Here is a 15,423-nt window from a genome sequence, read left to right as displayed (position 1 = left end):
GCAAGGAGATCCAACCAGTCCATCCTAAAGGAGATCAGTCCTGGGCGTTCATTGGAAGGACTGATGTTGAAGCTGAAACTCCAATACTTTGGACTTTGGCCACCTGATGTGAAGAGCTGACTCATTTGAAAAGACCCTGATGCTGGGAAAGATTGAGGGCAGGAGGAGAAGGGGACTACAGAGGATGAGATGGTTGGATGGCATCACCGACTCGATGGACATGGGTTTGGGTGGACTCCGGGAGTTGGTGATGGACAGGGAGGCCTGCATGCTGCGGTTCATGGGGTCGCAAAGAGTCGGACATGACTGAGCGACTGAAATGAACTGAACTGAACCAGCACCTTCAGAGCATAAGGGATTGAAAAAGGAAACTAATTTAGGATTTAAAAATTGCTGCTAAAAGTAAAGGGTAACCTAGAGATGGCTTTTTAAGTGTCTACATTGTGATTTGGGAAAGCAGACTCAAGAACAATAGACATTTTTACAAAAGCTAATTTATTCTTGTCGTATTTAAACGTCTCAGATGTAATCCTTTGAGAAAACAGACACTTTTAAAATGGTAGCTGTCAAAAAATTGAACTAATACTTTAGTTAAAATAGGACCAAGTTACCAATATATTTATACTATATAAGGTGGGGAAAACTTCAACTCTGGTTTAATTCTCTGCTGCTGCTGCTAAGTCGCTTCAGTTGTGTCTGACTCTGCACGACCGCATAGACGGCAGCCCACCAGGCTCCCTTGTCCCTGGGATTCTCCACGCAAGAACACTGGAGTGGGTTGCCATTTCCTTCTCCAATGCATGAAAGTGAAAAGTGAAAGGGAAGTCGCTCAGTCGTGTCCGAGTCTTAGCGACCTCATGGACTGCAGCCCACCAGGCTCCTCCATCCATGGGATTTTCCAGGCAAGAGTACTGGAGTGGGGTGCCATTGCCTTCTCCTGGTTTAATTCTCTAAGATTTTATAGATTAATGTCACGTGCTCCCTCTCCTGTCTTCATTGTGAAAATACAACATGTTTCTCTTGAAAGTGAATGAAATGGATCTCAATAGCTATTTGGAGTAAGGGGTACCAGGGGTGCCGAGTCCATCTGTCAATGTCACACACAGCCCACAACGGCTCTGAAGGGATTAGAACAGTTCAGGCTTAGAAAAGTCTTCTGAGCTCAAACCCTCTTGGAATGATGACGATCACCTACAACCGATTAGCAGGCTGTTCTTAATTCTCCACCCGGAAGGGTCATTAGGATACAGGCCGTCTGTGTACAGCCAGTGTGCTCTGCATACTCCTTAGACGTTTGCAAGGAGGGCTTTTTGCTTCATTTTCACAGGGCTGCCGTGAAGCTTCAGGAACCATCTATTTTATACATTAGTTCGGTAAATAAGCACATTCCCATTGCACTTAATGCACTTCTCAAATAAGTGATTATACTCAAGGAATTGCGGTTAAACTGCCAGCAGCAGGAAGACCAGCTGCATTGGCGTGAACTGATGCACAACCCTCCTTGAGCTTCACATGGCCGCCTCTCTCCAGGCTGAACCTTCTCGTCTGTTACACACTCGTGATCACAGGGCCTCCATAGGGCTGCTTTGCAGATTCACGGAGATAATCGTAATGTGGCAGCACCTAACCCAGTGCCTGAACGCATCAGATCCACAAACAGAAATACTAATGGAGGACTTCCCTGGTGGTCCAGTGGCTAAGACTGTGCTCCCAGTCCAGGGGGCCTGGGTTAAATCCCTGGTCAGGGAACTAGATCCCACATGCCGCAACTAGAGTCCACGTGCCACAGTGACGATCAGAGATCCTGTATGTTACAGCTGAGACCCAGTGTAGCCAAATAAATAAATAAACATTAAAAAAAAAAAGGAAAGGAAAGGAAATACATGTGCATATTTATTTTTACCCATCATATATACTGTATAATTTCCTTGCCAAATTATTCTGAAAGCACGGTCCCCACCTCCCATCATTTAATAGACAATAAATAAGGTTTAATTTGCCCCCTAAATTCACATTCCTAATTAGAACAGAGGTTCAGCTTCATCTTGTTAATAAATCAAATATGTCCAGATACGATGATTTATTGTTTTTCCTCTCTATATTACCAAGGTTTTTTCCATAGGGACATGAAACCGGAAAACTTGCTTTGTATGGGCCCAGAACTTGTGAAAATTGCTGACTTTGGACTTGCGAGAGAACTAAGGTCACAGCCCCCGTATACGGACTATGTATCCACCAGATGGTGAGTAGTTTATGCAACTGTCCGGAGACGTTTGTCCCTGGTGAAGTTTTCCTTCAGTAGATTGTTCTGTGTCTTTCTGGAGGTTCTATATCAAGTACTTAAAATATAGAACTGATTTTTTTTTTTTAATATTCTTTGGAGAGAGTGGAAGATTGGCTCATGACTCTTCTGATTAATAAAAAGAGAAGGAAAAAGGATTTCACACATCCATTCACTCATTCAACAAATATTTGCTGAACACCTCCTGTTGGATACTATTTTAGGCACTGGGAGCACAAAAGTGAGGGCTTCTCAGATGGCTCAGTGGTAAAGAATCCACCTGCCAATGCAGGAGGCACAGGCTCAATCCCTGAGTCGGGAAGATCCCCTGGAGGAGGGCATGGCAATCCACTCCAGTATCCTTGCCTGGAGAATCCCATGGACAGAGGAGCCTGGCGGGCTACAGTCCATGGGGTTGCAGAGTCAGACAGGACTTAGTGACTAAACACCAACAACAACACAGAAGAGAACTAAACAGAAAAGAATTTCTGCCTCATGCTACTTACATGACAGCCAGTCCATGAACAAATTAAACACGGCATGAGTTACCCACAGAGAGACATAACAGGTCCATCGGAAGACATCAGAGCTCATCACGTCTGGGTAGTCTGAGACGTGATGCCTAGACTGCTTTATAGCAACGAGATTCAGAGGCCTAGAAACTGCATAAGCAGTTCGATGAATCTCACGGATACAGTGCGGAGAGCAAGAGCCAAACGGAAAAAGAGCACGTTACGGGATTCCATTTAATGAACAAAAATAGATCTAATCTATGCTGTTAAAGGTCAGGATAGCGGCTACACAGCGGGGTGAGGAGGGGCAGAAGTGACCGGAAGAGTGCAGGAGAGGGACCGTCTGGGTGCTGACAACATGCAGTCCCTTGATCTGGGCGCTGGGTCCGTTCTAACTGTGAAAATTCAGCAAGCTGTATTCCTGGGACACATGCTTTTTTCTGTTTGTATCAGTTCAGTTCAGTTGCTCAGTCGTGTCCGACCCCATGGACTGCAGCACGCCAGGCTTCCCTGTCCATCACCAACTCCCAGAGCTTGCTCAAACTCATGTCCATCACGTCGGTGATGCCATCCAACCATCTCATCCTCTGTCGTCCCCTTCTCCTCCTGCCCTCAGTCTTTCCCAGCATCAGGGTCTTTTTCAGTGAGTCAGTTCTTCGCATCAGCTGGCCAAAGTATTTATATTATACTCCAATGAAAGCAATTAAGAATATTTGAGTATCAGATAGTGATACTGAGAAAAATTATTACAGAGAAAAAATTATTACAGAGAAAAATTAAGTCTGGAACGGGACACGGGGTTGGAGGCGGCACGGGAGGGGAAGGGCACGTTGCTGGTTTTTTTTCCTTCTGTTTTGGGTTTTTCTGCCTCTTAGCTCCCTGATCGAACCTGCGTTGGAAGGCCTTGTCCTGCACTGTCTTGCATCCCCTCCATTGGAAGGCAAAGTCTTAGCCACTGGACCACCGGGAAAGTCCCCGTGTTGCTGTTTTAAACAGAAGGTCTCAGTGATGCTGGGGTGCAGGGGTGGGGAGATGCCGGTGAGAGCTTTTCAGGCGGTGAAAACGCTGAGTGTAAATGCTGAGACCAGGCCTGGAGGCAGGAACACTCTGCACAGAGTAGAATGAACATGCATGGCAAGAGCAGGAAACGAGGTTAGAGTGTTTGAGGGGTGGCCAGCTCTCAGAGGTCCCTGTGGATCATGGTAAGGACAAGGGTGGCCCGCTGATCTGCGAGAACTGGCGAGACCCTTGGGAGGCTCTGAGCTACTGGATTGGAAACAGAATTTAGAGGAGCACAGGCAGAACTGGGAGAGCAGGGAGGAGACTGGGGCAGAAGATGGCAGAAAATGACTTGGCTCTTGTGGCCGTGAAGGTGGTGAGAGGAACAGGATGCGGGGTGTGTTTCTAAGGCAGAGCAGACATGGGGGATCAGACAAGGGAGTAAGGAAAGGAGTCAGGCACTTCAGGGGCTTTTCGGTGAGCAGCCAGGAGGCTGGAGTGGGCCCTGATGGGGATGGTGCTGCTGTGGAGCTCCGGGTTTGGGGAAGGCTGTTTTCAGGTGAGGGGTGCCCCTCAGATGTCACAGTAGGCGGCGGGCCCTATGACCTGGGTTCAGGGGGCAGGGCTGGGCTGGAAACTTGGGAGATCTCAGTGTTTAAAATTACAGGGTTGGATGAGGTCACTGAGGGAGCGAGTCTGGTTAAAGAATGAATCAATCTGAGGACAGAGCCGGGAAAGAGTGGCAGTATGTCCCCGTTTGCTCAGGACAGTCTTGGCCGGGGCCTGGGATCAGTAGTTTCATTAAAATGAGCTGAGTCACGTCTGATCCCCCGACACTCTATGCTTCCTGCTTCTCCCCCAGTCTTAGCTGCTAACATGAGAGACAGTGAACCAAGGTCACACTTTAACACACAGCTAATTAACAACGCCAGCTCTCTTTTTTTCTTTTTAATTTTTTAAAAAATTTTAAACAGTTTTAAAAAAATGAGTGTCTTCAAACTGGCTTTGAAGAGAAAAATTAGTTACCTTATTTCTAATAATGGTTTGATTTTTTTCATCACAATCCATGGAATCAATATGAAGCTTTAGGAAGGTCATTCTTTGAAAAGTGAAATGGCTGACATGACTGGGAATGCTACTTAATTTTGGTTAAAAAACTTGTGCATTGAAAATAGCATTCTTTTTGAAGTGATAAACCAAATACAAGTTTTAATGATGCTGAACATCATTAAAACAGTATTCTTACTAAATTAAGAAACCTAGAAAGCTGAAGGGTATGTATTGATGATGCACATCTGTTTTGTAACTGCTTCCAAATAGGCTTCTAAAGTACATTCTAACAAAACAACAAGTTACAGTTGTCAAAATATACACATTACACACACCCACAGACAGAGCCTAACCAAACCACAAATTTTCTTTGATGACATTGAGGTTGACTTCAAAGACTGCTGCAGCATGGCTGTGTATTTTTCTCTCTTTGCTGTCATTCGAATTTTAGAATTGTTTGAACCTTTGAAAAACTACTTTGTAAGTCAATTTTAATAATTTACAGTAGTACCTAGCTTTTTCGTACATAATCCCTTTATATTTTGGTTGCATTTTGTTTCAAATCCCTTGGAAATCTTCCTTCAGAATTTTTGATAAACAGTGCCAAAAACTCACAGTTCTGAAGTTTATAGCAAACTGGAATTATTGAAAATGAGGCTTGCAAACAGGAAGATGATTTTTATCCCTACAAAAGCAAAAGAGGAACTGAACAGACTAAATGCTAAGAGCTCAAAGTATACTAGTTTTTATCTGTTTAAATGTATAGTTAGAATTGGAAAATCTCCTCTTGTGGGGAAGAATCTTTTTAAGGAGCTTCTATTTTCAGCTGGGTAAATTTAGATCCTGTACTGAAATGGAGTGAAACTGAAACTATTTGTTTTCAGTATCTAAACCTGGCAAAACGTTTCAAATAATTTTGCCTCATAAAACTATCAAAACATAGTAACAGGTGTTGGCAAGGATGCAGAGGAATTGGAACCCTCATAGGTTGTTGGTAGGAGTGCAAAATGGTACCGAACAGTCTGGCAGTTCCTCAGTGGATAAACATATAGGTGTACACCCAAGAGAAATGAAAACATATGTCCACACAAGAACTTGTAACTGCTCATAACAACATTATTTGTAATAGCCCAAAAGTAGAAACACCCAATGAACAGATAAACAAAATGTGGTCCAGCCATACAGTGCAATATTGTTGTTGTTCAGTCACTCACGTCTAACCCTGTGACCCCATGGACTGCAGAACGCCAGGCTTCCCTGTCCTTCACCATCTCCTGGAGCTTGCTCAAACTCATGTCCATAGAGTCGGTGATGCCATTCAACCGTCTCATCCTCTGTCATCCCCTTCTCCTCCTGCCTTCAATCTTTCCCAGCATCAGGGTCTTTTTCAATGAGTAGGCTCTTCATATCAGGTGGCCAAAGTACTGGAGCTCCAGCTTCAACATCAGTCCTTCCAATGAATATTCAGGGTTGATTTCCTTTAGGATGGACTGAACAGACTAAATGTTCTCTCTTTGTTGGATCTCCTTGCAGTCCAAGGGACTATCGAGAGTTTTCTCCAGCACCACAATTTGAAAGCATCGATTATTTGGCACTCAACCTTCTTTATTATTCAAATCTGACATCCACACATGACTACTGGAAAAATCATAGCTTTGACTATACAGATATTTGTTGGCAAAGTAATGTCTCTGCTTTTTAGGACAATGTCTAGGTTTGTCATAGCTTTTCTTCCAAGGAGAAAGCGTCTTTTAATTTTGGGGCTGCAGTCACTGTCTGCAGTGATTTTGGAGCACAAGAAAATAAAATTTGTCAGTGCTTCTACTTTTTCCCCATCTATTTGCCATGAAGTGATGGGACTGGATGCCATGATCTTAGTTTTTGAATGCTGAGTTTTAAGCCAGCTTTTTCACTCTCCTCTTTCACTTTCATCAAGAGACTCTTCAGCTCCTCTTCACTTTCTGCCATTAGTATGGTATTATCTGCATATCTAGGGTTGTTGATATTTCTCCCAGCAATCTTGATTCCAGCTTGTGGAGAAGAAGTTCTGATACATGCTACAACATGGATAAAACCTTGAAAACATGTTAAGTGAAAGAAGCTGGTCACAAAAGACCAGACAGTGTATGGTCCCATTGATGTGAAGTGATCGAACAGGCAAATCAATAGATAGGTGGCAGACTGGAGACGCTGGACCCAGGACTGTTGGAGTGATGTGGGGTTTCTTTGGGGGATAATGAAAATGTTCTCGAGTTGATTGTGATGATGGATACACAACTCTGTGAATATACTATATTATCAATTAAGGGAATTGAGTCAGTTGAGGAACTGCTGCTTTCAAACTGATAAGCAAAAAAAAAAAAAGGATAAATAAGCACAGGATATACTCAATATCCCGTGACAAACCATAATGACTATGAAAAAGAATGTATACACGTATAACTGAATCACTTTGCTATACAGCAGACATTAACACAACATTGTAAATCACTATACTTGAATAAAATAAACTTAAAAAAAAAGGGGGGGAAAGCTCACTACTCAGGGATAATCTTTGTTAATCTTTTGTTTTCTGTCCTTCATATGAATGTATCAGGATGTAATGCATTGTAAAATTATACAGCTGTTCCCATTTAGGATATATCTGCTTCCATTCAGAGCTTCCCCCCCTTTCCTTAGTATTTTATATAGCATTTTCACATCTGTTTGTTGGAGTTCCTATCTTAGGTCACTTGGACATTTCATTGATATTTGTCTCGAGCTCCGCTACATGTATGTGGTCAGGAAAAATCTGCTCCATCCAATAGAAACCCAACCCACTGTGCAGACACCTGATACACAGAAGGCATTTAACACCCAGTCCTTGACTGGAATACACAACCAAACAAAATGAGAGCCTACTGTCCCTCCGTCTCATGAACGACACCCAGAATGCCCTGTTCGGTTTTGTGTTCTCTTTTCATAGGTATCGCGCTCCTGAGGTTTTATTAAGATCTTCAGCTTACAGCTCTCCCATCGACGTGTGGGCTGTCGGCAGTATAATGGCTGAACTGTATACATTAAGACCACTTTTCCCAGGGACAAGTGAGGTCGATGAAATCTTTAAGATTTGCCAGGTTTTAGGGACTCCTAAAAAAGTAAGTACTCTTGTCCCTAAGTTGTAACTTTTCATTATTTATAACTTTTGGCAAGCTAGCTGGTATTTGAATTTTTCAAATAGGCTTATGCTTCAACGGTTAATTTTCTTATAATCTTTTTTTTAAAATTGGGATGGAATGAGGATTGCAGAAGCTAGAATTCTATCAGGTTGTGGAAAAATGGTGCTTGCCTCCCTTGAAGAACATAAGGGAGGATTTTCTATATTTAGAGTTCTATATGTTTAACTTCGAGCAGATGACCAGCTGATGGATACGGAGACATCCTTGCTCAGAATCTTTCCTCCTTGTTCTTGAATGTCCATTGGAATCACTTTATTAATGCCAAGTGTCCTAGATTTTATATTCTCTTAACCTTTTCTTGTTTACTTTTATATACCTCTGCCACAGATATTTAATTTCTTGAAATTAGGACTTTTCAATTAACTATTGCACTCAGCTAGACTTCACTTTCTGAGTTGTACTTATTTAATACATTTAAATATATATAATTACACCTTACTTGGGTGTGTGCCTTGTACTTAATATTAGACAAGTTAACGCAGCTATTAAAAGTTTAACAAAACTGTCATTTCCCAGCTGTGTGCAGTTTTTGACATTGGAGGCAATGCATTAACATATAATGCGGATCTTTGTAATAGTTATTCTCTTTGTAAATCACTTGTCCTTAGTTGTTCAAACTCACCTGGGTGCCATCATCACCATCATCATTAACGTTTTGAAATTTATAAAAGTGCCTTCTCATTTTTCCCCTAACTCTTAATTCAGTGTTCTGTCTATACTGTTTGTAGCACTGAGCTAGGTATGCCATTGGCTATTTCATTTTCACATTTATTTATGAGTCAACACTTCATACATGAGGGATTCTTATATTATTACTATGTTTGTATTAAACTGATCACTAAAAACAATTTTCTTATTGCTGTCTCTCCCCCACTTATATATTCCTTCAACAGAGTGACTGGCCAGAAGGGTACCAGCTTGCATCCTCTATGAATTTCCGCTTTCCCCAGTGTGTTCCTATAAACCTAAAAACTCTTATTCCCAATGCCAGTAACGAAGCCATTCAGCTTATGACTGAAATGTTGAACTGGGACCCAAAGAAACGACCAACAGCAAGCCAGGTAAGACAAATCTCCTTGGTATAGCTTTTTTTTCTTCTTTTAATTTGAGGTTTTACTATATCTGGGGTATCTTCCTTTGCAGAGACAAGTCTATTTTTGACCAGAGTTTTACCAAGAGAATTAAGCCCTAAAACTTAAGGCACGCACTGTACCTAATGAATTAACTTCCAGGCGTGTAAGATTCTTGGAAGGATTGCAAAAAATAGCCACTCCGGTGATTTTCTGTGTTTTGTGGTTCAAATGAGGAACCTACGGAGGTTGAGGCTGAAAGGAATCAATCTCTAATGATAAAAATTCAGGCATGGGACAGGCTAATTAGGAAGCAACTTGTCATGGGTGGTAAAAGAGCATCTCTTCAGTTAGACAGTCTCGTAGAATTTCCACTGCTCTCCTGCTGTTTAGAGGAGTCCTGTTCCCTCCACACAGCACGGTCGTCCCTCTGCGGGAATGGAGCCTCCTCTCTCTGGCTCCCACAGGAGGGCAGCATGTGACACCCACGCTTGGCTTCTTTGTCACTTATACCTTCAGCACCTACAGAGGAACCTTGTCTTGTGGTCTTAAAAACAGTACAGTTTTATCTGCAAATGGCGTAAATTAAAAAGTTGTTATGGGCTTTATGGTGGTCTTATTTAACTATTCATTAAGTGTTGAAATAAACCAAATAATGGTTTGGCTTTTTAAAAATTTAATTTGGGAAAATATTTTCTAAAGATCAACTGGAAGAACAGATAGGAAAGAATAACCAAGACAGGCTTGAATGAGAGTAAGTAACTTGGGGGGTGGTGGTAAGGGTAGACAGTTTGCCCCATCAAATATTAAAGTGATCTGTAATGGGACTTCCTGGCAGTCCAGTGGTTCAGATTCCACGTTTCCACCACAGGAGGGGGTATGGGTTCCATCCCTGGTTGGGGAACTAAGAGTCCCACATGCCTCACAGCATGGCCAAAAAAATAAATTGTGTGTATTACAAGAAAGTCATAATCTGTTAAGTGATAGTAATTATAACAGTGAAGGTGCTGGCATAAGTGTGCTTAGTCGCTCAGTCGTGTCCCAGTCTTTGCAACCCCATGGACTGTAGCCCACCAGGCTCCTCTGTCCATGGGGTTCTCCAGGCAAGAACACTGGAGTGGGTTGCCATTCCCTTCTCCAGGGGATCTTCCCGACCCAGGGATCCATCCTGGGTCTCTGGCATTGCAGGAAGATTCTTTACCATCTGAGCCACCCTAGTACTCGTGTGGAGAAGGAAAAGGCAACCCACTCCAGTGTTCTTGCCTGGAGAATCCCAGGGATGGGGGAGCCTCGTGGGCTGCCGTCTGTGGGGTCGCACAGAGTCAGACACGACTGAAGCGACTTAGCAAGCAAGCAAGCACTCGTGTATTATTATTATAACAGTAATGCTGTTATTAATTAATGACAATAACTAATATTTATTGAGCAGGGACTTTATGTAAAATTTCTGACTGTCCTCACAAAAACTCTATTAGGTACACATTATCACTGCTTAAAAATAAATAAACTGAGGAACTCAGACATTGCATAATTTGTGCAATGTTGTATAGTCAATAATTGGTGGAAGTGAGATATTGTTAATTAAGGTAAATGGCAAAAGGCACAGTCACAAAATATTTTAATAGGGTCATTTTCTATTAGGAATTCTCATAGTTTAATACATTTTGAGTGGTAATAGGCTTTTCTGTTTTCATTTTTTATAAATACATGTGTATTTACAGACTTAACAGCTTCTGCAACTGTGAGTATCTATGCCAGTAACTTCACTGTTGTAATTACTATCACTTAACAATTATTTTTTATGGTAAATACAATTTACTTTTTTTTTTTTTTTTTTGCCACACCATATGTATGTATATGAAAGGTAATGTAAATGAAAGACTAAAAACAAATACTAAAAAGAAAAGCATCAAAATGTGAGCAGTAGTTTTCTCTTTGGTGTTGGCTTTAGAGATAATTTTAATTTCTTCTTGAGAACTTTCTATACATTCCTTATTGTATGCAATCAGTATTCCCTTAACAAACAGGGAAAAAATGTTATTATTTTTAAAGATTTCCTGTTTCTTTAAGGATGGTAGCTGGTATCTTAAAGGGGAAAAGTTACAGATGAAGCTTTGAAATTGCAAAACACACTCTTATAAATGTGTACATTCTTGCCTGAGTAATACTGACATGCTAATTAATGAGACTACTTGATTCAGAATTTGCCTCCTGGCTGCCAGGCACTGATGTATTTAAATCGTCTACAGTGGTTGAGTTCCACCAAGCAGTGTCTGTGTAATTAACACATGCATGGGGTGTGGTAAGGGACAGAACAAAGTGTCTAAGGGGAAAACTCAGAATAAAACTCCCCCCGACTTCTGCCAAAACATACCTCCCTGCCCTTAACCTCTGTCTTGTTCACTATTTCAGTGCCGGGCTTTTCAGTGGAAGCAGGGAGACATAGTTAGGGAGAGGTTAAGTTCTGGATGCTGCCTCTATTCCTTCAAAATCTGCCCTTGCGCACCTAAGAAGTTCACTGTGGGTCATGGTTCTGCCTCTACATGGCGGGTGCGGACTGGCTTAGGGCAGGAGGTGCAGGAGAACTGGACTTGGTTATCTTAAGGAGCCACCCTCCACCAACACACACATACACACACACACACACACACACAACAATAGAACTGGGAACTTCCCTCCGCATCCAGACATGTAATACTGACAAAGATCTATATGCACAGCTGAGCTGCAGATAAACCTTCAGACAGCCTCCAGACCAATTGTCATCAACCCTGGTGTCGTTAAGTCATTTAGTCGTGTCCCGCTCTTTGTGACCCCAGGCTCCCCTGCCCTTCACCAACTCCCAGAGCTTGCTCAAACTCATGTCCATCGAGTTGGTGATGCCATTCAACCTTCTCATCCTCTGTCGTCCCCTTCTCCTCCCGCCTTCAATCTTTCCCAGCATCAGGGTCTTTTCCGATGTTGGCTCTTTGCATCAGGTGGCCAGAGTACTCCGTGGTATTCCTGACATTTTTGACCCAATGATTCTTTGCTGAGGGGACGGGTTGGGGGCGGGCTGTCCTGTTCGTTGTAGGATACTTAGCGGCATTCCTGCAGCATGCCTAGACACCAGGAGCACTCCCCATCCCCTGAATTTGTGACAATAAAAAATATCTCCTAAGGGGCAAAGTCTCCCCAGTCCAGAACCCCTGCTCAAGACTGTGTCACCCAATCATCAGGTCCCCCCACCCAACTTCCACGTAATAGCAGCAGTTTGATGACCGATCCAATTAAATAGTGACCATTTTTACTAGTATTTTCTTTCTTGTTTTAACTAGTATTTTTATATTCTATCCCCTAAGTAATCTTCTCTTTGCTGGCATATTGTTAAATTAGGCTTTATAAGTATGTGTTTGTTATTGTCTTTCTTAGAATTTTTTTATTGCTAGTCAATATGGAGTTATAGTTAGAATAACCCTGAATTTTATATGATGGTAGAGTTTTTCATTAAAAACAAACTACGTAGAAGGCTTTCTTAACTCATTTCTCTTAATGCCTTTATGGGGTCTAAACCATTATCAGTATCTACCATTTTGGTTTGAATTTTTTTCAAATTCAGCCAATGTTACAAGCTAGATTTTGTTTTCATATGAAGTCTTTAAAAGAACATTTGCTTTTGCATTGACTGGATGTGAAAATTACTGAATGTGAGTCTTATATTCTTCCTACTAACATGTACTTTTTCAATTTTTAAATGAAATTTAGTTCTCAAATTATTTTTTCCTGGGTATCTTTTTAAAGTCATCACATAAGGGAAAAGGTGGATGCTCTGTAAATCTTTGAAACTTACCCAGACGAGTGATACATGCCTAGCCCAGTGCCGGATGGTAGTGTATACGCAGTAAATTTAGGAGAAACCATTTTTCATTTGTTATTTCCATGCTGCTACAGGCCTTGAAACACCCATATTTTCAAGTTGGTCAAGTATTAGGCCCTTCCTCACATCATTTGGAATCGAAACAGCCTTTAAATAAGCTTGTGCAACCACTCGAACCAAAGCCATCTGCAGCAGATCCAGAACCTCAGCCTCTGCCGGACATAAACGACCAGGCTGCCGGACCGCCCCAGCTGAAGAACAGCCACCAGCCACTGCGGTCTATCCAGCCGCCGCAGAACGTGGGTGTCCAGCCAGCACCCAAACAGCACAGTCAGCAGAAAAGGCCGCCAACCCTCTTTCCAAGTATCGTCAAAAGCATGCCCACCGTAAGTAGCCCAATATGACACTTTGGATGGTTTGGTTCCACTAGGATTTCCTTTCTAGGCATTCTCTCAGCGTCAGGGAAGATATAAAAGATGTTTGTCTGTTTCGTTTATCAGTACAGACCCAGAACCCAGCACAGTGTCTAAAAGTGAAAGTGTGAGTTGCTCAGTCCTGTCCAACTCTTTGTGACCCCATAGACTGTAGCCCACCAGGCTATCTGTCCATGGGATTCTCCAGGCAAGAATACTGCAGTAGGAAGCCATCCCCTTCTCCAGGGGATCTTCCCAATCCAGGGATCAAACCCCAGGTCTCCTGCATTTGCAGGTAGACCCTTTACGATCTGATCCACCAGAGAAGCTGTCTGGCATGTGGTAAATTCTCAACAAATATCTGTTGAATGAATAAATAAGTAAATGTCCACACTGATTTTGAACCACCCTGAGGGTCTTAAGGAGTCCACGTTACCTTTCAGACAATTCTGACTACTAGAAAGTTCTTCCTCACAATGAACGAAAATCTGGTTTCAAAAAAAAATTTTTTTTTTATGTGGGCCATTTTTTAAAGTTTTTATTGAATTTGTTACAGTATTGTTTCCATTTTCTGTTTTGGTTTTGTTTTGGCCGGGAGGCACGTGGAATCTTGGCTCTCAGACCAACGATCAAACCCATAGCCCCTGCATTTGAAGGCAGATTTTTAACCACCAGGCTACCAGAGAAGTCCTTGGTTTCTGTAGCTTTTAATAAAAGTGAATCAGTCTTTCAGAAAGGCAGCCTTCAGATACTGGAAAGGCAGCCTTACCTTACCTGCCGTTTTCTCCAGGAGAAACACACCCCCAGTTCCCTCTCAGGCTCCGCTGGAACTCACTGATGGCTGACTCCCCGAGTCCCCTCCCTGTCCTTCGTTCCACTTCTCCAGAACTAGCGGCAGAGAGCAGGTAGGAAATACCTGTGGTGGGTGAATCACCACCACAGTTCCGGAACGGTGTTCACTCACGCATCAAGGGTTATCTTTTTTTTTCCCCCTTGAAAGGCACATAAAATGGTGACTCGTACCGGGAGGGAAAGATAAGGAAATTCAGTCGTAGCTACTCAGCGCCTTGCACTATGCAGCCCCCGTGTGCATTCCCAAAGTGACCTGAACAATTTACCGCCTTTCCTTCCTAGCACGCTGTCTCTTTTAGTAACTGCTGTTAGTCTTTGCCCTCAGCTGGCACCAAACTTACTACTGTAGAGTTCGTAAAAATCCACCTGCTACTTTATAAAAGTTATTAATGCTTTCCCTTTTCCAATCTTCTCAGACATAAGACGACTAGATGTTACTGGCGTTGTTCAGCAGCTCCTAACATAGAGTTCAACTGAAATACGAGTCTCGGGCTCAGACAAGGATAACTTTGATTAACTCTGCCCATCTGAGGCTTTGGATCTCCTTGTTCTCCTTAGTCTGGAGCTCATTCTCTCTCAAACACCACTTTTTGTTCATCACCCATCACTATGGCACCATGAGCTTCAAGCAATGGCATATCCACTCTTTAAGCATCTTCTTGCTTCAAATGCAGCTGAATTTGCTGACCTTGCTTCCAAATTCCCAATTCTCAGTCACCTTTTACATGAGTTTACGTGAGCCCCAGAACACCCATGTTAATCTAAATAAAACCGCCTCGTTGTCTGCCCCAGCCTAGGTCTTCCTCATTCCTTATTAATGGAGCCACCCCTCTGAGAAGCCAGGCTCGCGCTGTGAAGTCATGCCTGCCTCTCCTTCTCTGTGTCCTGTAGGACCACACTCGGTGACTTAAGACAGAACCTGACCCCTTGTGGCTTAAACCAGGAGGGGTGTTTTTCTCTGATAGCAAGAAGGCGGGTGGTGGGCCAGCCAGGGCTGGTGCCGCTTGTAAAGAGCACTGGACTGCCCTGTCTCCCTGTCCCCACCACCACGCTCAGCGGGGGGCTCCCGGTCCCATGGATGGCTGCTGCTCCCTGGGGTGGTGTCTGCCATCCCCAAGGGGGCAAGCGTGAAACACACAGGCACACGCCACCAGCAGAGCCTAACGCTGGCC

At 42.9% G+C, this 15,423-nt stretch overlaps 1 protein-coding gene across 5 annotated transcripts in view; it reads left to right on the top strand.

The window, feature by feature from the left end:
- MAK (male germ cell associated kinase) overlaps positions 1–15,423 on the top strand; it is a 49,505-nt gene that overhangs the window by 18,007 nt on the left and 16,075 nt on the right. For all 5 annotated transcript variants that reach the window (XR_011462135.1, XM_070360704.1, XM_070360703.1 and 2 more), the window contains 4 exons: positions 2,110–2,242; positions 7,808–7,979; positions 8,954–9,121; positions 13,061–13,372. Coding sequence is in view for 4 of the 5 variants with exons in the window: in XM_070360704.1 (XP_070216805.1) it covers positions 2,110–2,242; positions 7,808–7,979; positions 8,954–9,121; positions 13,061–13,372 (785 nt within the window). In the remaining variant the exon portion in view is untranslated. The remainder of the gene's footprint in view (positions 1–2,109; positions 2,243–7,807; positions 7,980–8,953; positions 9,122–13,060; positions 13,373–15,423) is intronic.

The sequence above is a fragment of the Bos mutus genome, chromosome 23, assembly GCF_027580195.1.
Source record: "Bos mutus isolate GX-2022 chromosome 23, NWIPB_WYAK_1.1, whole genome shotgun sequence".
NCBI classification, from domain to species: Eukaryota; Metazoa; Chordata; class Mammalia; order Artiodactyla; family Bovidae; genus Bos; species Bos mutus.
The sequence above is the reverse complement of the archived record's forward strand: the minus strand, read 5'-3'. Positions and strand labels throughout refer to the sequence as shown.